This window comes from Labeo rohita, unplaced genomic scaffold (assembly GCF_022985175.1).
Source record: "Labeo rohita strain BAU-BD-2019 unplaced genomic scaffold, IGBB_LRoh.1.0 scaffold_153, whole genome shotgun sequence".
NCBI lineage: Eukaryota > Metazoa > Chordata > Actinopteri > Cypriniformes > Cyprinidae > Labeo > Labeo rohita.
The window spans coordinates 31,418-56,931 of record NW_026127703.1 but is presented as its reverse complement, the minus strand read 5'-3'; the positions used below and the strand labels follow the sequence as shown (position 1 = coordinate 56,931).

Here is a 25,514-nt window from a genome sequence, read left to right as displayed (position 1 = left end):
CTTAATTATGTACTAGTTAGCAAGTTCCACGGCTAAAGTTAACAGCCTCAGCTCTGCTGCCAACTCTCACGAGACAAATAAGCAACCGCAGCTTCAAAAACAAGCCCAGTATTATTTCATTATCGATTATCATCAGTGTTAATTATTATCTATTATTTATTGTAAAGGAAACTGTTTCTGAAGTTAGGGGGGAGCCTAGTCCACTACAGAACTCCAGCAAGATGTGCATTATCAATAAATGAGCCTGCAGCCCAGATAGCAACATAGTGTCAGCCCAGATCTGGCCCACATCTGGCACATGTGAAATGATGATCAGGCCCACATGCAGTGTGGAATGATGGCACTTGGACCACTCCTGTTTGCCAAATCCGGGCCACAAGCAGGCCATAGTAATGCCACATGTCAGCCAAGAGCAAAGAAATAAACCACAACTGGACCTTATCTGAGTCACTAAATCAGTGTATATTAAATTTGGAGTCATCTCAGCCTTAATAAGCCAGTTAACAAGCAGAATTACTGAACAAAACAGAAAAAAAGAGACAGAAAGAAACACAACAAATAAGCCATAGCCTCATCTCAGCAGAGGAGGATTAAACAACTCCACAAACAGCATTACCAGCTTCACTTATTACTAACCAGATTTACTTTATTTCTGTCAGATGTCTACAGAAGTTCTTTATTGAAAATTAACAGGGGTTTAAATCTAACGTTTGTTTCATTTTAAGCCACCTTAATAGTGATTAATGTTTCCAATAATTGGGCTCATAACTCTTTTTACAATATGTGTGTCTGGCTGCTATGATGCTGTGTTTGTCAAACACATTATTTGTATAAAACTGCAGAACTAGATCATCACAGCATGAATAAATTATGCAGCTGAACTGTCCTATTATTTTAACTTTGATTCATGTATTTATTTTGTCTTTTTTGGTTTTTTTTTGTCTTTTAGTAGCCTTTTGTGATGTCCAGAATGATCAGAAAGCTCAGATTAGCTAATAATTTGTCACCATTGTGGAGATTCATATGCTGATTGCTGATCTCTGTGTGTGTCAGCGTTGTTCACCATTTAAAGTTAATTTTTTTTTTATTTTTAAACTAAAGTTGCAACTCAGGGTTTATAATGCGGGTCAATCTGGTCAGTAACAAGTGAAGCTGTTAATGCTGTTTGTGGAGTTGTTTAAATCTCTGAAGATCTCAGCAGAGGAGAATGAATGTATTTTATCTTCAGTTGATTTCATTTAAGGCTGTGGCTAAAGTCAGTTGTTGTGTTTCTGTCTGTCTCTTTTTTCTGTTCTCTTCTTTCCTTCAGTGATTCTGCTTGTTAATGGGGTTATTAAGGACGACTCCAAATTTAATATACAAAAATTTTGTGACTTGGATAAGGTCCTGGGGCCTTATTTATAAAAAGTTGCATATAAGATCGTAAGATCATTTCTCAAAAATGCATTAAGTGAGATTCAGAGAAAACGAACATGCGGACAAAAACACGCGTGTACACCTCTTTTCCAGATGTGACCTTTATAAATTACAAATGATCTTAAAATTGTGCACGGCTGACTGGTGTCAAATCTCCACTTTGTAAACACCCCCTAATTAATATAATTAGCATATAAAAGAGCATCAGTCAGCATCAAAAAACATTGATTGAGAATGGCGAGTGGCAAGAAAAAAAATTTGAGGCTGAATTTGAAAACGTGAGTAAAAAGTGAAACTGTAAACAGTTTACTTTATTTGTGTACACTCACAGTAAAATAAAATACTGTGGTTTAATTTGTAGCATAAAGAAAAACAGGATGCCTCTTTAGCGGTCTTGATTCTTTTTAACTTAGCGAATCACAGAAACAAACCAAAACACGGCATAGCTTACTTTTTTTTTAAAATTTAGTTCCATCACACAAAATAAAACTTTGCTAAGATAATTAACAGCTTAATAATGTAAATCTTTTTATCAGAAAAAGATGGGTTTTGAAGCCAAAGTAAAATATCATGAGGTTCTAAATTAAGGGCTTTGTTTATATTTATTTATTTATTTATTTATTTATTGTTATGTCTATTTTAAATTCAACCCAAAATGAAATAAAAAAGGGCAATAGAAAAATAAATGTTCAATATCTTCAACAGATATGTTACAAAAGATAAATTTATCACAAACACTATGAATATATCTGCTAACAGCTACATTTACAGGATAACATCTGTGAATAATTTTGTAAAAGCTTTCCCACATACTTCTTTTACTTGATTAGAAATTACATATATGTCAATATATACAATGAGGTTTAAGCCATTTTTATTTACATGGAGAACTGGATCCAACATGAAAGGAATTCCTTATAAAACTGTTGAAACGTTTGTTAAAAAAGGAGAGACAGCATAGCTTACTTGTCAAGTTTTTTTTTCTTTCGTTTTATTTAGGTGAAACATATTTTGTGTGAGCTTATTTATTTAATTATATACCATTTTATTCTGCTAAACCATTCACAAAAGTGTGGCAGATGCATGATGATGTCACAACTCATGTTCTGTTTATAGTGATATTTGCAAATTTCTGACATTATTCATGGGTTTCAGACTATAACGGGACTCTTTGGAAGCGTGAGTAGATCCAAGTGCAAGCTTTATTATACAGATTGTAGTCAAGACAGGCAGGGTCAGACGCCAGCAAACAGTAACATCCAGGGCGAGACAAGAGCGTAATCCAAAAAACATGCAAAAGGTCAAAATCCAAGAGGACAGTCCAAAAGTAACAAATTAAACCAGGCAATGAAACAAGGCAAAAACTATGGCAAGGAACAAGGCAAAACTAGAACAATGAAACAATGACCATGGAAAACGACTATGAAACAAGGAAAACGCTTGGTAGAGTCCACACAGGCAAAACAATACTTCGCAACCTCCTGTTTGGCATGGCCCTCTTTATATGGCTGCCAAACAGGAAGTCACCAAAGAAGCAGCAGAGGGAGCGGTAACAGACAGTCCATGAGCAAGGGCTCCCTCTGCTGGCGTGGCATTACACAGACATTCATATATGTATTTTTTTTTCATCTAATTTAGTTTTTACATAACATTCGAATCTTGTCTGATAACAGTTAAGCAATTTTCCAGTCTATGATATCTGTCAGGAAAATTAACCGAAATGCACATCCCTAATATGATGGTTATTATTATCATCATCATCATCATCATCATCATGGCTACACCAATTTGACAGGAAAAGTGCATATGTCTGCCCAGACCCTGACGTGGCTTTGAGCAATGCTCCCCACTGCTGTCTTTGTAGTTCAGAACTTCAGTTCAGAACTGTTCTGCTTGACAGTAATCCTTTGTTCTCCACTCCTGGAAGTTGATTGCCTGATACTGTGCATCCAGGGCCCTGAGATCAACAATGTACATTTTCAGCATGTATACTGTGACCAACTGTGTTTTGTTCTGTGATAGCATCACTGATGGGGTGAATGATGTCATGAATTTCCAGGTATTGATATTTCCTAGGAGCTTATTCTGCACTTGCCTTGCTAGTTCCAGAAGAAAATCCCGCTATCTCTTCTTCATATTTGTTTTGATGGTGCTGTCAAGCTTTGCTTCACCAAGAGCAATAGAAAACTGCACGCCAAAATTGACCACACACACGGGCAGATGGTTGGCTGTCATTCAAACTGACATCAAGGAGTTTAAAATCAAAGGGAGAAATGGTGCTTGGTGGGATTATGGTTGGCAATGGTTGGGGGGTGGGTAGGGATGAGCTGGGGCATTAGCCTAACTTTAGCGATGCAGCACCGCAGATGTGTGCATTATGGGGGGTCGAAACACATGCCAAGGACGCATTCTACTCCAGGGGCCACGTCGGAGCCGTAACCCGCTGCAGACGTGTGCAGTGTGTGGTAAGAGATTTATTTATCATACAGTGTAGATAGCTTCACTTATAACACAAGTGTTTTTTAAAATGCATAAACTTGCAGTTAGGCTAGGCCAATCAGTAATGGTGTTCACTGATAATGTTAATGTTAGGCTGCTTTTAGTCTTATGCTGGAGCTGGTTTCGGACAATGAAATAGAGTGACCACCTGGCAATAGATCTGTTGCGGGACATAGATGTGATTTTGTGGGACAATACAGGACACGTGTGAGATAGATACATTTTCTGTTATGCTGTGTAAATACTGATTACATCCGTTGTCATATGCGCTGATTTATGTTTAAGAGTGCACACATGCAAGCGAGAGAAAGCGCATCATTTTTATATGACAGTTAAGAGAATCCACCTGCGAGAGAAGAGATTTGTGCTTGCGCATTTTGATGCACTCTCGCATTACAATAATGCGCTATAGAAGTGTATCACGCTATAGAAACTGTCTCAAGCGAACTATTAAAATAAGAAGATACTTGCACCTGAAAGCTGCATCACTTTTTTTTTAATTGGTTAAAATGAATGGAGAATATTGTTTTTTTCTGTGTGTGCTCGACCATTTCCATGGATGGTGCTAGATAAGTAAGTAAGTAAATTCTATGATGAAGCTTGACGTTTTATGCCAGCTTTTTGGGGGCGTGTACATGATTACCTGGCTCACCCTTAGATAATTTCCAAATGAACAGTGCGCTCAGTGTGAGGCGGGATCACATTAACTATAATGAGGTGATAGAGGAGAAATTGTACCTCTTCTGACTTTCATACTAATTACTTAATCAGAGAATATCTGTTGTCGAATTGAATTTGTTTATTTAAAAGTACATATTTCAAGCTTTCTATACATATATTTATTATGTTTGTGGGTCACGTAATCACTGAGATTTAGGTTGTTTCATTTATGTGTCTGTGAAGAGAGATGACAGAGACAGAGAAGGCAGAGAGGGCACCCTGTCTGTTTTCTCTATTTTATAAAAGTATGTGGATTTGTTGTTATTATGAGTGTATACAAATAAAAGTAGACTCTCTACAGATACGAATGATGTATTGGTTGTATCTGTACAATCTAAAATGACGGAGAATTTTACGCTCTTTTCGGCGTTATCATTAATACATGCCACAAACTGTGCCGGCACGTTTTTCGACCCCAGAGGGTTAATGATGTCTACAAATTCTTTGTGCAGAAACTATGCAGCAAAAACAATAAATAAAAAGCTTTTTTAAACTGGTAAAATAATGCAAGGGGTAAAAAATGACTGTGAAAATGCAGGACATTTTCTCAAAATGCGACATGCGGGACAAGGGGTAAAAATGCTGTGCTGTACAACGTAAAGTGGGACAGGTGGTCACCCTACCTAGTGAAACCAAGTATGTAAAATAATGAAATAAATTATCACGATAATGTCATTTACCGGCAATCTCGCAGGCTAATGATAGCTACACTACTGTAGCGTATTATTTTCTCACCCTCCATGCATCCTAGGTGTATATGACTGCCTTCTTTCAGATGAATGCAATCAGAGTTATATTAAAAATTATCCTGGCACTCCCAAGCTTTAGAATGGCATAGACGGGTGTTTGTCTTCATCAGTCCAAAACAAGTCCAATAATGTGCATCCATCCATAATAAAAAAGTGCCACACACGGCTCTGGGGGGTCAATAAAGGCCTCCTGTAGCGAATTGATGCATTTTGTAAGAAAAATATCCATATTTAAAACATAAGAATCACTTTAATCCAGCTTGCCCTAACTGTTTTGACAAGGGGCGTGGCGGTTCTGAAACACTGTCTAAGCTGTTTGCCAATCACAACGCAGCGGGACAGTTAACCAATCAAAACATATTTCCTTTTTTCAGAAGGCGGGCCTTCATTAAACCCAAACTAATCGAGCCATTTGTGCCACACTGGGGAGAATGGTATTGTAATAATGTAAATTATGTGAAAAATTATGCGTTTTTCGAACCACCAAGCATGAGAGCATGTTCTAGTACACCCCCAAAACAAAATCAAGACTTTGTAAAAGAGCATAATAGGACCCTTTAATTATATTATGTTGTAGTATTAAAAAGTACAAATACAATGGGACCATTTGCACAAATAAAACACTTATATTATGTTTATTATTTGCATCCACATTAAATAGCATTAAACACTGTTATAAGTATGAGGGGGTCCTTCAAAAATCCTCTCCCCTATAAGGGGTCCCTGGTTCAAAAAGTTTGAAACCCGCAGTCTTAAGTCATGTTATTTATGTATTATAATCTATATAAATGAAATTAAAGTAAAAATTTAGATTTGGTATCAATTTTAAATGAAATAATGAGAAGTACAGTAGATATAGAAATGAACTAGAAGAGGTCTGAGAGCGTTTTGCTGTCTGGGAAAGTATCACACAGATACAAAAGTTCTGGATTACATCACACAAAATAATTTTAGGATCATTTTGTTTTATGTTTGTGTATGGCAGCGTATTTTATATATGTATGCATTGAATACCAGAAGTCTGTAGTCATATATACCTATTACTTGAAACATTCAGAGCTCATGGAAACCACAACAAATTCCTTTGTGTGTTTGCGCATTACTGGCAAATTCCTGATACTGTTTTGTCCATTGTCACTATCAACAGGTGGAAGAGACTGAGATCAGAGTCTCCAGAACCCAGTGGTGTGTCAATGAAGAGTAATGCATCTATGATGGGTCCCCCTGCACTCAGTGAGGCAACAATGACCTCTGATCCCAGGTAAAACACTTGCCATTTTTACACTTGTCAAATTCTTTTATTTAAATGTACTTACATTGAATACCAGAAGTCTGTAGTCAGTAGGTAAACAGTACCTCATTTAGTGGCTTTACAGAGAGGCACAATAATCACTTGCCTAAACCTTCACTGTCAGAATCTTGAAACATTCATTTGTTCTGGATAAATGTGTCTTCTAAATAAATGTAGAAGTATAGTGTAGGAAAGCTATGCAGTAGTCAGTACAGAGTCAGTGGTTGAGAAGTGATTGATAAGAGATTGATAGTACGATTGAGAAGAGATTGATAGCAAACAGCAGATAATATGAGATAATATACTGTTTTGTCCATTGTCACTATCAACAGGTGGAAGAGACTGAGATCAGAGTCTCCAGAACCCAGTGGTGTGTCAATGAAGAGTAATGCATCTATGATGGGTCCCCCTGCACTCAGTGAGGCAACAATGACCTCTGATCCCAGGTAAAACACTTGCCATTTTTACACTTGTCAAATTCTTTTATTTAAATGTACTTACATTGAATACCAGAAGTCTGTAGTCAGTAGGTAAACAGTACCTCATTTAGTGGCTTTACAGAGAGGCACAATAATCACTTGCCTAAACCTTCACTGTCAGAATCTTGAAACATTCATTTGTTCTGGATAAATGTGTCTTCTAAATAAATGTAGAAGTGTAGTGTAGGAAAGCTATGCAGTAGTCAGTACAGAGTCAGTGATTGATAAGAGATTGATAGTACGATTGAGAAGAGATCGATAGCAAACAGCAGATAATATGAGATAATATGCTGTTTTGTCCATTGTCACTATCAACAGGTGGAAGAGACTGAGATCAGAGTCTCCAGAACCCAGTGGTGTGTCAATGAAGAGTAATGCATCTATGATGGGTCCCCCTGCACTCAGTGAGGCAACAGTGACCTCTGATTCCAGGTAAAACATTAGAAATTTGTGGCATTTATCAGATTGTTTAATAAAAATGGCTTATTCACTGGTCCTCACTATTACATAAAATTCCCAACCCAACCTGAACACTTGAGCACCCTATAATTTTTTATAAAAATAACCAAAGACTTTGTTTTTCATATTAGTGAAATTCACACCACATTCAAGCTATTCAGTAATGTCAGCGTTTAGTAGATTTAGTGCTAGGACAAAAAAAGGACAAACAGCAGATACTAATACCAGATCAGTATCATCATGGGGCAGAAATCAGGTTTGGAAGGATATACCCAAAATACCCAGCTGTGTGTCTGTGTAGAGAAACAGTGATGAATTCAATGATGCAGTGACATCTGACCCACCGTTAGCATAAGCATTTACTTCTGAATTTACTGTAGTGCATCTCAGATGAATAATAATTTATATAAGAAATTAGATGGAATAATACTACCTGTCCTGCATATTTTTAGCACATTTACTGCACAGGGGTGGAAAAATAGCATCTAATCAATAGTAATCAATATCGATCTGCTGGTCTTCAGCAGTCATTATAATCAGTCATTTGCTGCTCTTTTATTTTTCATTTTAGCAGGAGGAAGATGTGTGAGCTGAACAAGTCTGTGCCCTCTACATCCCACTCTCAGACCCACATTAGGCAAGAAAGAACTGAAGCAGTCTTGCGGTCACACACACTGAAGACTGCAGACCTGCATAGAGTCAAAGACCAGCATAAAACCAGCATAATAATCAAATATGAGAGACTGTTTGAGGGAAACAAACTCCAAGAGAATGAAACCCTCCTGAACAGGATCTACACACAGCTCTACATCACTGAGGGAGAGAGTGAAGGAGTGAATGAAGAACATGAGGTTTTACAGATGGAGAAAACAACCAGAACACAACACTCCCAAAACACTCCAATCCGCTGCAATGACATCTTTAAAGCCTCACCTGAACCAGGATGTGAGGAGAAGGATCAAATCAAGACTGTTCTTACTAAAGGCATCGCTGGAATTGGAAAAACCGTCTCTGTGCAGAAGTTCATTCTGGACTGGGCTGATGGAAGCGCCAATCAGGATGTAGATTTCATCTTTGTACTTCCATTTCGAGAGCTGAACTTGATCCGAGATCATCAGTACAGTCTTCACAGACTTCTGCTGGACTTTCATCCTGAACTTCAAGATTTGGACTCAAAGATTTATGAGGAGTGTAAAGTTGTGTTCATCTTTGATGGTCTGGATGAAAGCAGAATTACACTGATGTTTTCAGATGCTCAGAAAGTTTGTGATGTGAACAAGTCTTCATCAGTGGGGATGTTGATATCAAACCTCATGAAAGGAGAGTTGCTTCCTTCTGCTCTCATCTGGATCACCTCCAGACCAGCAGCAGTCAATCAGATCCCCTCAAAATACATCAACCGTCTGACAGAAATTCAAGGATTCAGTGAGCCTCAGAAGGAGGAGTATTTCAGGAAGAGAGCCAGTGACCAACATCAAGCCAGCAGAATCATCTCACACATCAGAAGAGCAAGAAGCCTCCACATCATGTGCCACATCCCCGTCTTTTGCTGGATCTCATCCACTGTGCTTCAGAAACTCCTGAAAGAAGATCTGAGTGTAGAAATCCCTCAAACTCTGACTGAAATGTACATCCACTTCCTGCTGATTCATATCAACATGAGGAACCAGAAGTATGAAGAGAGAGATCCAGAGAAACTCCTGCAATCCAACAGAGATGTGATTGTGAAACTTGCTGAAGTGGCTTTCAAACAGCTGATGAAGGGCAATGTGATGTTCTATGAGGAGGACCTGACTGAAAGTGGCATAGATGTCACTGACGCCTCAGTGTATTCTGGGATTTGCACTGAGATCTTTAAGGAGGAATCTGTGATTTATCAGAGGAAAGTCTACAGCTTCATCCATCTGAGTGTTCAGGAGTTTCTCGCTGCTTTCTATGTGTTTTACTACCACATAGACAGCACTACAGAAGCATGTTTTGATTCACTGGATTATCTCCATAAAAGAGTGACTGATAAGGCTGTAATGAACAAAAATGGACAGCTTGATCTGTTCTTGCGGTTCCTGCTGGGCATCTCACTGGAGTCCAATCAGAGACTCTTACAGGATCTACTGTCACAGACAAAGAACAGTTCAGAGAACATAAGAAGAACCACAGAGTTCATTAAAAAGAAGATCAAAGATGGACATGGACTCACCACTGAAAGGTCCATCAATCTGTTCCTCTGTCTGCTGGAAGTGAAAGATCAGACTCTGTCCAGAGAGATTCAGGAGTTTGTGAAATCAGATAAATACACAGAGAAGAAACTCTCTCCTGCTCACTGCTCAACAATCGCCTACATGCTTCAAATGTCAGAGGAGGTGCTGGATGAGCTGGACCTCAAAAAATACAACACATCAGATGAGGGTAGAAGAAGACTGGTACCAGCTGTGATCAACTGCACAAAAGCGCTGTAAGTGTTTAATCATGTTACAGTGAAGAGTCACTTCTGAATTGAATTACTGTTTTTGTTGTTGTGTTAACTAATACATCTTGAGTGTATTTTACTTATTTTCACAGTAGGATGTCAGTTAAAAATATAGCTGCAAGCAGCAATTGAGGGGCCAAGCACTAGGCAAGCAAGGCAGCAAGCATCAGAACAATGAGTAATTGAAGCCATTTAAGATTATTTAAAATATCTTAAATACAACCACTATTAATATGATTAAATGGGTTATCACTTTTGACCAATAGGTGGCGCTGTTATCAAAATGATGTGCTGTATTCTGTAAGAGGTAACAATGACAAACACAAAGTCTGGTGTCAGTATGTCAAAGCTTTGCAGAGAAACAGCCCCAGAGTCTATTTGGCATCATGGCTCAAATGTGTTGCAGCGTTATACAAAAATGGTTTTGTCTATGAACACAAAATCCATAACTTTTCTCAACATAGTCTAAAGATGATTTGACTCGAATTTTGTGAAATTCAGACAAATAAAAGGGTTTGTACAAGTTGCTTAAAGTGCTCAAAGTAATTGAATTTGACCTTTTGAGATTTAAGTTCTGGACTTAAAAAAAAATTAAGTCCTAATTCACAATGTATAGTGCCACAATCAATCAATTGATAATTAAACGTATTCAATACAAATAAGCTCAAGTCCTCACTGGACCTGACTGTTCCTACTATATGGATCCATTCAAAATCAGTAAACCTCTGACCAACACATAATCTAAAAAAAAAACCTTCAGCCAGCATTTAAGCTTTTAACCCTCTGGGGTCTGAGGGTGTTTTGGGGCCCTGGAGAAGTTTTGACATGCCCCGACATTTGTGCTTTTTTCAGTATCTTAAAAACATATTAATGGCTAAAGTCTGATTACATTCTAATCAGCACAAACTGGGCTACAATAATATGCAAGCAACATTAAAATACATGTTTGTGTTTTTGAGAAAACAACGTTTATGCGTGGTTAGTGAAAAACTGAAATCTTTAAGTCACTGAAATAAGACCATGAAACACATACAGAACATTAGTCCACAAGACTTTTGAGAACTGGATGTGGTTGTCTAGAGTTTTTTCTACATAAAGACGTGAAAATCATCTCATTCACGCGTTTACAGAAAACAATATATTGATTTAAATTTTCTAAGACATGTTTTGTGACTGAAAGGGAATATGCGAGGGAGTGACAACGACCATGAATATTGAGTGATCTACACCTGAGAGACAAAAGGCCCTCCTCTAATGGCCCATCAATGAGACTGTGACTGTCAGGTAGAAACAATGAAAGATTCAAAGAATGGAGTTTTAGACTATTTGTATTTTATTTACAACACAGTATCATCAAAACATACATAATGAAGGTCAAAAGCACATTACTGACTACACTGATCTAACCATAGAGGCGTGAACAGACCTTGTGTCATTCCTGAAAACTTTTTTCTGGATTCTGTTCAACAAGTGAAACAAGTAAATTATACCTGATATTTAAGTGATTGCTGCTTCTTTCCATGGAGTTAAGAAACAAAACTCATCATCAGTAGTCCAGGACATTGTCTTACAATAAAAAAAACAGTGTAGTTGAACATTTAATGTTGGTATAGCACTCTTCATGTAGCCTTCATCTGTGGTGCAGGAATCAGATCACTAGACAAAAAAGAAAAAAAAAACAACAACTGTGAGCATGTTAATATCAGGAGTATCTGTAATATATACATATAGTATGATTTTGTAGTCATAGACTCACATATGCTTTATACTGTCTTTAAAAAAATGGCATTTTACATCTGAGAAACTAATTATTATTGTTTAGCACGTTAAACACCTATTCATGAACAAAGTATTAATAATAAACCAATATTATCCTATTGTTATACGATAAATAAATAAATAAATAAATAAATAAATATGAATTTATAATCATAAACACAAGCATGCTTTGTATGTAGTATACAATACAAAACCATTTCATGTCTGGGAAACTAATTTACTATTGTTAAGCACGTCATAAACATCTATTCGTGAACCGAGTATATGACAGTAGTTTGGTCTAAACAATCTTAGACTCTGTCATTCAGTGTTACAGTGTAAACACTATTACTTTTATATCGCATCATATTTATTTTATAGAACATTAAAAACATCCTGGCGTCGTCAAACATTTCGATGCAATGAAATGAAACATACTTCATAAGGTTTCACTTTAACGTAAGTAGGCTAATAAAAGAAAGACTTACTCTTTCAGTGGATCTCGTCGTGCGTCGCATCGCGTTCTTCCTCTGAGGGAAATATAAATATTTCTCCTCACAGCGCGTCTTCTTCAGTAACAAGACTCAAGTAGCGGACATGAACAATGAAGTGAATCTCCCGCTTTGTTTCCGTTGATGTGGGCGGTTCGCCGCTTGCGCCTCCACGTGGCTGATTATAATAACAAACCGAAAACAGCTCGTGGGCGTGAACAAATTAAAAATAATTAGGTCTGACGAGAAAGACTGGACATGGAGTTGGTTTCATACAGATTACTTCAACACATGATATTTGTTTTCGATGAGACTTACTCCATTTAAAAGTAGACATATCAGGCTTTCTATAGCTATATCGTTCATGTCTCTGTGTGGAGTATTCGCTGAGTTTTAGTTCATTTTAGTGACACATTTCTTAATGAGGATCACAGACAACAACGCAGCAGATTACATACCCTGTTTGTTTGCTTTATTTCACAAAACCACAGAGTGTTGTTGTTGTTATGAGTGTACACAAATAAAAGTGAATTCCTTACAGATTCGATTGATGTACTGCTCTTATCTGTACGATCAAAAATGACGGAGAAATTGAAGTTGTTATGAGTGTACACAAATAAAAGTGAATTCCTTACAGATTCGATTGATGTACTGCTCTTATCTGTACGATCAAAAATGACGGAGAAATTGAAGTTCTTTTTGGCGTTATGAAAAAAACGGCCACAAACCGCGCCGGCGCGTTTTTCGACCCCAGAGGGTTAAAAGATTCAGCCAGCTTTTATAACCGTTATTACCATTTTTTGAAATTTCATTTTAACTTTTGACCACAAGTTGGCACTGCCCTGAAACATTTTGTAATGATATATTGATGCATTCATAAAATATAGCATTTTATTTCAAAATCAAAAATGGCCAATGTCCAAAATGGCTGACATGGAAAATTGGGTATGGTTTGCCAGCATGGTCTGATAATGATCTGAGCCAAATTTGGTGAAAATCATTCTACTCATCTAGGATGAGTTAGAAAATGTAGTTTATTTTATTTTTATTTTTTAAATAACGAAAAAATTGACCTTATGATTTTTAAAGTGGTGGCACTAGAGAGTTTGAGTTAGAGACTCCACTTACTATGGTTAATGATCAGACTGTTCTCTATCACTGCCAAATTTCCCGCAAGCATTTCTATGGGCTGCCATAGATTTACAAGAAGAAGAAACGGAAGTAAAAGAATAATAAGAATGCCAATGATGCTTGGCCCCTAATGAGAAAACAAATAAGTAGCCATGATTTAATGAAAACAAAGGAACTACAATGACTACAAAGCACTAATTAAAGGATAAATTAATAAATACATCCTTATGTTTCAACCAAAACAACTGAACAAATTAATGAAATATCCCTTTGAGTTATTTTTTATGCATGTAAAGTGTGGTTAAATTGTGGTAAAGTGTGGTGTATTCTGTTAGTCATTGAAAAGTTTTGTATGTTTAATGTTACACTGCATTTCTGAGCTCTTGTATATTTGTTCTCACGTCTTGGTTTTGATCTTCTCCCTGTTATCTTGGGTTTCCCTGTTTTCCTATCTTTTCTGCCCTGGTGTTTTACTGTCTGGATTATGGTGTTTTGGACAATTGTCTGTTTTATGGATTATAATTTTGGATTAACCTTCAATAAAAGGTTGCATCTGGATCCTCAACCTTTTGTGTCTTAGAGCAGTACATAACATAGAGATGTAATGCAGACAGTCAGGTTTCTATAGGACAGGAGTGAGAGCTGTAATTTTAATTCCTAAAGGACAGCACTAGTAATAAGTAGTTGGGATTTGGAATCAGCAAATCACTGATACACAGTTTTTAAGTAAGACAGCAGGGGCAGGATCAAGATGACCGGAAGATGAGTTTGACTTTTTGATTTGCTTAGAGAAATAAACTGGGTTTGGAGGCTCAAAGTCTATGAAAGTGCCAGGTGTGAGAGTGGAGGGGTCCTGTGAGAGGAAAGAAGAGGGCATAGGAGAGTAGAGATTATATATGATATTTATTTTATGTTGAAAGAAGTGTAAGAATGACTCACAGAGCTCTACCGAGTGACTTATGTCAGGTTTGGGAGGTGAGTACACTAACTACAGAAGATAGTGTTTTGGGTCAAGAGGATGCATTACTAATAAGGGTAGAGTAGTAGCTAGAGTGTGCAGTATTTGTTTAACTGAGCATGGTCTTTGTGAGCAGTAAGGTGCACAGTCAAATCGTTTTTTCTTTAAAAACGTTCAAGGCAATGACCAGCAGTTTTCAAGTCAAAGAGTGGAGAAGTAAACCAGGGAGACCTATGTGTACATGGTACAAATGTACTTTTAAGGGGGGCATGAATAATAATGACAGTGGAAAGATTTAAAAAACAGTAATGAATAAATAGATTTTAAGTTACAGGTGGTTATGGTGGACTTCACTGAATAAAGCTTAACTTGGCCGTCAGGGTGTGATATTTGCGGTGGCAAATTACTTTTGGTGGCAAAAGACTATTCTAGTACCATTTGTATAATGTCTTAACCTTTTTTTTACAAGACAAAAACTTGATATTATTCAAATATCAGTTGTTAAATGAGGTTTTAATTTTAATTCTTGTGTGTTCTGTTCTCTTTCAGTCTTGCTGGCTGTAATATCAATGCTCTGTGCTGTCAGAGTTTGTCATCAGTTCTACAATCATCAAACTCTGTTCTGAGAGAGCTGGACCTGAGTAACAATGACCTGCAGGATTCAGGAGTGAAACTGCTTTCTGATGGACTGGAAGAGTCCAGACTGTCAGCTGGAGATCCTGAGGTATTTAAGAAAGTCATTTTTCAAGGTTAATAACATAAACATACACCAATCAGGCATAACATTATGACAGGTGAAGTGAGTAACACTGATTATCTCTTTATCATGGCACCTGTTAGTGGGTGGGAGATATATTAGCCAGCAAGTGAACATTTTGTACTCAAAGTTGATGTGTTATAGAAGCAGGAAAAATAAGCAAGCATAAGGATTTGAGAGAGTTTGAAAAGGGCCACATTGTGATGGCTAGATGGTGTGGCCCAAGCAAGGAACAGTGGTGAGCCGGCGACAAGATCATGGCTCACTGATGCACGTAGGGAGCAAAGGCAGACCAGTGTGGCCTGATCCACCCAATGAGCTACTGTAGCCCAGATTGCTCAAAAAGTTAATGCTGGTTCTAATGGAAAGGTGTCAGAATACACAGTGCATTGCAGTTTGTTGTTTACGAGCCTGCATAGCTGAAGACCAGTTAGGGTTCCCATGCTGACCCCTGTCCACTGCTGAAAGTGCCAACAGTGGGCACGTGAGCATCAGAAATGGACCACAGAGCAATGGAAGGTGGCCTGGTCTGATAAATCACGATTTCTTTAATATCACATGGATGACCAAGAGTGTGTAGGTCACTTACTGGGGAACCCAGTGTGATGCTTTGGGCATTATTTTACAGGAAAAGCTTGGGTTCTGCCATCCATATGGATGTTACTTTGACACGTACTATGAACCTAAGCATTGTTGTAGATCACGTACACCCTTTCATGGAAACGTTATTCCCTGGTGTCTGTGGTCTTTTTCAGCAGGATAATGTGCCCTTCCACAAAGCAAAAATGGTCCAGGAATGGTTTGAGGAGGACAACAGTGAGTTTAGGTGTTGACCTGGCCTCCAAATTGCAACTAGGGTCTACGTTACTATTATTACTATACTGTTTATGTTTGTTGAGCCAGTGGCATTTGAAACTTACATATGTTTGGATCCGGTGAAATGAAGGAAATACAGTAATCTGTACTGTTCATGAAATTAAAGTCGACTCAAACTCATAGTGTGTGCACATACACAGTTTTTTTCTCTTACAAATTACGTATATGTACAAACAACTTATCAAAGATGTTTCTATTACATTAACTTTTTTTAACTGCAATACATTTACCTTGTGAGACAAATAAATTTTCATAAATATCCGTTTCTCAATTTTGTTCCAATTTGTTCCATTTGTTTTACATTTGTGTCAAATGTACAACACTAGGGGTCACTTTTGGGAGCCACTGACATCATTGAGAAAAGGCCAATGAAATTGGGTTTGCAGAATTTGCATAGCTGGCCATGCCCCGGACATCCGGAAATAAATAGGCCAGTGTGGCATCTGCTCACTCTTTCTAATTTTCGGAGCCAAATGCGTTTCGGAGCGGAACGTCTCTTTGTGAGAAGCTGCACCATTCACTCCTTCATCGTTGGATCTATGGCACAGGCAGTGGTCTCTTTCTTTTCAAACACAGATAAGTGTTGTGAGAGTTCCTCTGGGTGCTTCAACTGCGGTTTTGAAGAGCAAATCTTCCTCCTAAAAGAGCAATTTCTCTAAAAGGGCTGGCATGGTTGGTATTGTATGTTGATAAACATGCATTTCCTTTTGTGCTCTTCTGGTTTACCTCTCCCCGAATGATCGACACGATTGTTATGTTCAGCTTTGGGCCATGCTCACACTGGAGCAGCGCTCGTTAATGGTTCATGTTCTGCTTGCGAGAACGTGTGAGTTTGATAGTCCGGATGAGTTTGATAGTCTGTCTCAGCACGGCTTGATTTCCTATTTGGAGCTTCTAAAGAGGAGCTGGGCAGCGACAGCATCTAAAGCTAAGGCCTCGACTGAGCATGCCTTTGCGGGGGGCGTTTCTCAGTTGGAGGAGGATGTTGAAATGGTGGCCATGCTTAACAGACAGCCAAGGAGACTGGACTGGAGTGGGGTTTCCCACCTAGTCCTGAGTCTTCATGGCTGGACAATAGGCATCTGGGTAACGACCGTCATGCTTGTTCCCAGTGCCTGTTTTCCCGGAAGTGCGTGAGAAGTTGAAGTAATCACAGAAGGCTCTGTTTTAGGCCAGAACGTGATATACCAACTCCTCTTCCTTCACCACCCTCAATGGGGGTCTAGCAAGGGACCATGTGGAGGTTCCCCACACGGAAAGGGAGATTATGGTGCACTTTGCCCAAAAAATGCCATCGCTTGACTAGATCGCCCCAGGCTCCCGTCCAGAGCCTGTGAGTTTTCTTTGGGTAAGGGCTTACACAGCTTGTGTACATGCTGCATCCACCCTGCATGCCATGGCCATCCTACGGGTGTACCAGGCCAAGGTGATTACGAGTTCTACACAAGGGTGGTTCCGACCCAGAGTTGCTGCAGAAACTGCGTTCAGTTACCGACTACGCTCCCTGAACAATGGAGGTCACGGCGCAGGCTCTGAAAAGGGCAGTGTTCACTATGGTGGTCACCTGTTGCTTAATTCTGGTGGAAATGTGGGACTCTAGGAAGTCAGCTCTCTCAAAGTCCCGAAAAATGGCACGGCAGTTCTTCGTGGTGAAGAAGCAGGCAGAGGCCATCAATATATTTTGCCTCAGCCGTGGGTTAGGGGCTTCTCATCTGCAGGCATGGTGCCTTTCGCTTTATTCAGCCATGACATCCCCACTCCTGGTACGATTCAGTTCCCGAGGTGTCCGCCCGAGTTTAGTGGCATTCTCTTACAAAGTGGGTTCAGCATGAAAACTGCAGCCCTTCAAGTGGAAGTCACAACCCTCCTGGCAAAGGGTGTGATAAAGCCTATCCCCTCAGCTGAGAGGGGGGTTGTTTCAGCCCTCACTTCATGGTACCCAAGAAGGATGGTGAATAGACTAATCCGAGACTTAATAGTTTTGAATCGGGCCCTAAGGATTCGTATTTCATGTTTCAATCCTTCCAAGACACAGGCTGTTCCAATGGACTGCATTTGAAGGGCAGACATTCAGTACAAGGTCTTTCCCTTTGGGCTGTCCCTGTTCCCTCGCGGCTTTACGAACATCGCCCCTCTCAGGAAAGAGAGTATACACATTCTCAACTGTCTTGTCGACTGGCTGATTCCAGCACACTCGCAGGAGTTAGTTCGTGCTCACAGGGACGTGGTTCTCAACCACCTAGCCCGATTGGGACTTTAGGTCAACTAGAAAATAAGTAACTCTCCTCAGTGCGGAGTATCCCTTTTCTCAGTTTGGAACTGGAGTTTTCTTGGTCACTGTGACTGCACACCTCTTCAAGATCATACACAGTAAGTGCTGGAGTGTGTGAGAATACTCAAACTCAGAACAGTGGCTCCTCTGAAGACCCTTTAGAAGCATCCTTGGACATATGGCACACAAAACCGCTGCAGCACTGACTTCATACCCAAGTCCCGAGATGGGCATGGTGCCAAGGTACACAGCATGTGAACATCACACCTCTGTGTCACAAAACCATCAGTTCTTGGGAAGACATTTTGTTTCTATGGGCAGGGGGCTCCCCTAAAACAAGTGTCCAGATGCATTGGTGTATCGACAGATGCCTTCAAGACAGGCTGGGGCGCCGTATGCAACGGGCATGCTCATTGGAGTCTATTCAACCAGGCATAGATAGTTCTGTTGCCTCACCGGAATCCACTCACTGCCAGTTATGGTACGGCCTTACCGAGGCTTCCCTCGGTACAGATGCACTGGCACACAGCTGGCCCAGGGGTCCATGCAAATATGCCTTTTCCCCAGTAAGCCTTTTTGCACATACTCTGTGCAAAGCCTGGGAGGACATGGAACAGCTCCTGCTAGTGGCCCCATACTGGCCCAACAGGGCTTAGTTCTCAGAACTCGTGCTCCTGTCATCGATTCCTCCCTGACGGATTCCTCTGAAGAGGGACCTCCTTCCTCAAGGGAAGGGCAAAAACTGTCACCCATGCCCAGATCTCTGAAACCTCCATCTATGGTCCCTGAAGGCGACCAAGAGGACTCCAGAGCCTTTCCACCCGCAGTGGTAAGTAACCCTCTGCAGGCCAAAGCCCTCTACACTAGGCGGTTGTACGTCCTGAAATGGCACACTTTTATGAACTGGTGTTCTTCCCAAGGAAAGAGCCCATGGAGATTGAATCTGTGTTATCCCCTCTTGGGATATGTCTGTTATCCTTCAGGCCTACAGTAAGATCCATTTACCCCCTTCAGTCAGTTGATCTCTGTTCCCTCTCCTGTCCTTCCCCTGAGACAGGCTCTGTCTATAGGTTCTGAGTTCCGGTAGTCTCTCCTTACGTGGAGCCCATCTCAGAATCCTCCCTATGTAGCACTCCCTCTGTGAGTCCTGGTTATTCACATGTTACCTCCCCTTTCGGGTAGGATGTGATCTCCATAGTGGATCTCCGGGGGGGAACAGCCACTGTCCCATCGCTCTTGGCAAGATTCTCAGCCGTTTTTTTCCCTCTATTGTTTCTTTACTACGAGGAAAGGCTCTGGCTAAGGACCTCTGCCTTATGACAGCTCTCTGGTGAGAGAGCAGGTCAAGTTCTTGGGCACTGGAAGGTCACAAAGAGGTGAGGTGCATTTATTTCAACACGTTGGTTTGTTAATATCTGCACCCCTGTATACTTGTGATGCAGTCCGACAGCTGTAGCGCTTAGTATAGGGACCCCTAGTGTCGTACATTCAACACAATGTTGTGAACAAAGAAATGGAACGTCTTGGTTACGAATGGTAACCCTTGTTTCCTGATGGAGGGAACAGAGATATTGTGTTCTTCATGCCACAACTCCGGATTGCCTCTGAGTGGATTGAGATGCTTCTGAACTCCTCAGAGCAGAACGAGTGAGCAGATGCCACGCTGGCCTTTTTATACTCGAGTTTTATTCTTTTATTCTTTATTCTTTTATTTATTTATTTTTTTTTTTACACACCCAATTTTATTGCCCTTTTCTCAATGATGTCAGAGGTGTTTGGGCTCCCAAGAGTGACCCCTAGTGTCATACATTCCCTCCATCAGGGAACGAGGGTTGCCATACGTAACCGAGACCCATTTTCACACATTTTCATAGGCTATTTTACATTTACATATAGTTATCTTTGTTAGATAAGATGAAAATGTAGGCTGCAAAAATATATAATATAGTTATGACTAATTTAAAGATTTGTTTCATAAATGCAAACAATTTTAAAAATATACTGAATGCACTGCTTATAGACACCAGACAGACAATTTTTGCAACAGATGCTCATTTTCACAAATAAATTTTATAAATAGATATTTATAAAAGCACAAGGGGAGATGCTCACACCAATCTTTTAATAAATGCAAATACTATAATTAAATTTACATTCGTTCATAGGAAGTGATTATAATACCATATATCAGGCATTGTTCAGGTAAGTACAAGCTAAAAAGGGAAGAATAGAAAAAGAGAACGACAAAGGATTTTTCAAATAGTGTCAAAGAGATGAGTTTTCAGCAGTCGCTTGAACATTGTCAGGGAGTCTGCAATCCAGATAGGGGTGGGAAGATCATTCTACCATCCAGGAACTTTGAAAGAAAATGTTCTGGAAAGTGATTATGCACTTCTCTGTGATGGTGCAATGAGGCGTCACTCACTAGTGGATCTCAGACTTCTGGAGAGAGTATAGATTCGTAGCAGTGAGTGGAGGTAGGCAGGTGCTGAGCCTATGGCTGTTCTATATGCAAGCATCAGTGTCTTGAACTTGATGCGAGCCACAACCGGCAGCCAGTGCAGGGAGATAAAGAGAGGTGTGACATGGGCCCTTTTGGGCTCGTTGAAGACCAGTCGTCCTGCAGCATTCTGAATCATTTGTGGAGGTTTGATTGTGCATAATGGAAGACCAGCTAAAAGAGCATTGCAGTAGTCCAGCCTAGAAATGACCAGGGCCTGGACAAGAAGTTGTGCAGCCTGCTCCGTTAGAAAGGGTCTGATTTTCTGATGTTGTGCAATGCAAACTTGCAAGATCGAGCAGTTTTAGCTATGTGATCTTTTAAATCAACTGGTCATCAAAGATTACACCAAGATTTCTGGCTGAAATTGATGAGGTAATTGTTGATGAACCTAACTGGATGGTGAAGTTGTGCTGTAGAGTTGTAGTGGCAGGGAAGACAAGGAGCTCAGTCTCTGCCAGGTTGAGCTGCAGATGATGTTCTTTCATCCATGCCAAGATGTCTGCCAGGCAGCCTGAGATCCGTGCAGCTACCGTTGGATCATCTGGTTGAAATGAAAGATGGAGCTGTGTGTCATCAGCATAGCAATGGTTGGAGAAGCCATGTGCCTGTATGATGGGTCCCAGTGATGTAGTGTATATGGAAAAAAAGAAAGGTTTCAAGAACTGATCCCTGAGGAACCCCAGTGACCAGTTGATGTGCTTTGGATACCTCCCCTCCCCAGGCCACCCTGAAAGACCTACCAGTGAGATAGCACTTAAGACGAAAGTTTATAGCAAGGCAGTCTATAGCAAACTAAAGTCTAGAGAAAACTAACATGCGAGACACTTTGCACTTAAGTGCGTGCTTGAACGGAGCAATACAAATAATAAAAGCTTCCCCGTAGCTGGTGGCGAGTACGCTAATTTGAATAAGTGCAATCAAAACTACAAATGAAAATGAAACAACAATAGAAATAGATAGAGAATGAATATATTCTTTCCAGGAGTAGCTATTAATTTAAACAACACCTATTGAAATAAAGTATTAAGCAAAATTACCATCTTGTACACCTAGTCAATTACGAAGGTGGTCATAATGTTATGCCTGATCAGTGTATATAATTTCTTTGTTTAAACTTTTAGTAACTTGGATGTTTAATCAGAGATGGGCAGTATTTTAATTAATGTATTTAAAATACATGTTTAATTACTTTCGGGTATTTTGTAATTTGAATTTTGCTGAAGAAATATCTAATGTAATTTGTAATTAGATACTTTGAGAGACAGTATTATGTATTTGAAATACTTAAAATACTTAATCTAGTAGGTAATTTTATTCTCAGATAATACAATATCTTACTTCACCTCTGTCAACAGTCCTACCAACTATAGCCTATCACAGTTTTTGGCTAGATGCAAGTGAATTATATGACATCGTTGGATCCATAGACAAAGACAGGTTGTTACTCACCCTTGTGTCATTCCACTCCTGTAAGTCCTTCATTTATCTTCGGAAAATAAATTAATGTATTTATATGAAATCCGAGAGCAACTTACACATTCAAGGTCGAGAACAGTATAAAAGACATCAAGTAAGCTAAGTCATTAAGTACATCATAAAGTACTCCAATTTTGTGAAGCAATGTGCTTTGTTCATGCAAAAAAATAAATAAATAAATAAATTATTTACCACTATTTACGAAAATATTATCCAAACATTGCAGGGCTGGGTGTGAGGGGTCTAAACTGATTTTCTTAGCCCTTTTCCTCACTCTGGAGGTGTAAAAATCTTGAGCAGAGGGGCACCAATAATCATCTCATCAGTCCTGTATTTGTCATGGTACTCTAGTGAACACTCATGTGCACTGAATTGAGCCTTCTATTGTGTGAACACAACACACTGTTGTGATGCTCTAGTGAATAAACTTGGATTTCATCATAAAGATCCTCATTTGTGTTCGGAAGAGGAACGAAGGTCATACAGGTGTGAAACAACATGAGGGTGAACTATCCCTTTAACTTGTACATGGTTCCAACTGGAAGCAAAAACAATTAAAGAAGCTGTTTTGGTGCTCAGTGCAAACTGGCTAAGCATGTACTACTATCAGACAGTGCTCACTGAATGTTATTATAGGACAGAAGAAAAAGCTGATCTAGAACTTTGCTTGCTAGCTGACAAGTGATGTTAACCTGCTAGGTAGTTAGCGAACCTTTAAAAAAAAATTGAGATGAGCCCTGCAGACTAATTATTATGTGAAGGATTCAGGGCAGTTTTGCTGGGAAAATCCAAGGGAAACTGTCATAACAGTGTAATTTTAATAAACCTCATCTGTTGACATCCTCTTGAGTTGGACTAGGTATACAGTTTACAGTTTTGCAGAACTGCTTAATTTTTGACATGCTGATTAAGGAGCAATAAAGAAATAAAATTAAGCGTAGTATTCAAGTAAACACAGTCGGTTGTGTCTTAAGTGTACATAAGAAATTAGAAGAAATATGGATCAGTATATTGGATATATTGTCTAGTTTTTAGGTTTAAATAATATGTTGTTTATAAGTTGTAAAAGGAAGGGAAAGCACCTATTTCTCTCTCATGTGTGAATCTAACTCCAGTATTACTAAATGCAAATGCACAGAGTTGCATTTCTGCATTTCTTCTTTTAAAATTAATGGCATTATACATATTTGTCTGTTATACGGTCTACATGTTTGTGTTAAATTAAAAGCTTTTAGGAAGAATGCCACACATAGTCAAGGCTTCCAAGTCAGATCTTAAATAATTTACAAATGAAGTATAGATCATTTTGATCTTTTATTGGTAGCCCACATTACAAAATCTTACATAAACTCTGATTTTAATAATAAATAAGTCATAATAAAGGTCACATAATAAAATAAGTCCATAGATAAACTTTCATGTTAAGAAGCAGACACTGTTGCCACAGCAATTACTTAAGAGGACTCTTTGACACATGGTTAGTTAATAAACAACAATAGCTAATAATAACTGATAAAAAAAATAAGTGTTCCTTATTTATAAGCCTTTTTTTTCTGTGTTTCTGTGTGTATGTAGGTTGTCTGGCTGTATGGTGACGGAGGTTGGCTGTGGTTATGTGTCTTCGGCTCTGAGTTCAAACCCCTCACACCTGAGAGAGCTAGATCTGAGCTACAATCACCCAGGAGAATCAGGAGTGAAGCTCTCTAAAAAACTCAAGAATCCAAACTACAGACTGGACAAACTGAAGTATGTGGGGCAGCAAGGGGATTTTACTCAATAACAAAATAAACTGAACACAGCTGTCAGCTATCGAGGACTAAACCTGCATAAATTATGAACTAAATAAAAAACAAACAAATAAATAATCATATATATATATATATATATATATATATATATAATAGGAAAATAAATAAAGAAATAAATGACTTGCTAAAACAAATATATTTTATTTGTAACAAAATTTAATCCTGAATTTTTACTTTTCCTTTATGTTATTTTCTGTATTTATTTTTATTATTTTTAACTTTTATTTACTTATTCCTTCATTTGTGTTTTATATTTAATTAATTCATTTATTTATTGATTTTTAAATTTATTCATGTATTTATTTTTTCTTTTAGATTTACTTAGTCCCACATGTATTTATTTATTTATTTTTTAACTTTTCCATGTGCAACATGGAAATGAGAGAGGCGGTCCTTGTAGAGCTCCGGTGAATCATTGGTTGAGAACTGTCAGATCAAACTAATGACAGCGATCAGAGTTTGTGGGATCAACTGAAGAGTTCCAAGATATTTTCACAGATTCACATTATTAGTTTAACTCTTTTTATTGGCACTTTTCAGTCAGAGAGCTGTTACATATGAAAAAACAAAAGCTCATACAATGTTTCCATAGTCTAACAAAACAAAGATATTGCATGTCAATTAGGACATATTTCTTACTCTCTGAACTATTTTCAAACCAATATAAATACAATAAAAACCACAAAAGAAAGAAAAAATAAAATAAAATAGATAAATAGTAAAAAAAATAAATAAATAAATAAAAAAAAATAAATAACAACAAAACAAGCAAGATATTGGAACAATAATCGGTATATTAAATTAACAAGTAGCACCTGTATAAGTCCTTATTTCAGACATTTTCTTTTCCTATTACCCTCTTAGACAAGTTTTAAACATTCAGGACAAGAGAACAGACATGCATAGACAAGTTCCAGTATGTGAAAACGGGTTACATGAGAGAGAGAATGCAAAAGGCTGTTATTGTTATTTTTTAAAATACAGCAAGAAGGGTTGCCAAATTGAATAAAAGTCTTCTGCTTTGCCCTTGATTGTATATCTAATTTTTTCTATTTGGATAAACTGCAACAGATCGTACATCCAATGAAAATAGTTGGGAGGAGATGGGTCAATAATATAATTCTTTTGGCAATTATTAAGCAGAAGGCCAATGCATTTGATTGCAAAGATGACAGCGATACATTTGTCAGGTTAAGACCAAACAGTGCCTGGTTCAAACAGGGCTTGGTTCAAGTTTTAACAAAAAAATGTCAGAGATTGATTTAAAAATTGATGACCAAAATGGAATTAACTCCGGACACAACCAGAAGGTATGGTAGAGGGTAGCTGGGGCTTGTCGACATCGGTCACAAGTAGGATCCATTTCTGGGTTTATTTTTGACAGTCTAACTTTTGTCCAATAGA

At 38.6% G+C, this 25,514-nt stretch overlaps 1 protein-coding gene across 1 annotated transcript in view; it reads left to right on the top strand.

Annotated features, from left to right (window-relative positions):
• Positions 1-25,514, top strand: part of LOC127158510 (NACHT, LRR and PYD domains-containing protein 3-like) — a 42,142-nt gene that overhangs the window by 4,926 nt on the left and 11,702 nt on the right. Inside the window, 7 exon segments of the mRNA XM_051101598.1 lie at positions 6,532-6,645; positions 7,008-7,121; positions 7,473-7,586; positions 8,185-10,065; positions 14,968-15,109; positions 15,111-15,142; positions 23,878-24,048. Of these exon segments, the coding sequence (XP_050957555.1) occupies positions 6,532-6,645; positions 7,008-7,121; positions 7,473-7,586; positions 8,185-10,065; positions 14,968-15,109; positions 15,111-15,142; positions 23,878-24,048 (2,568 nt within the window).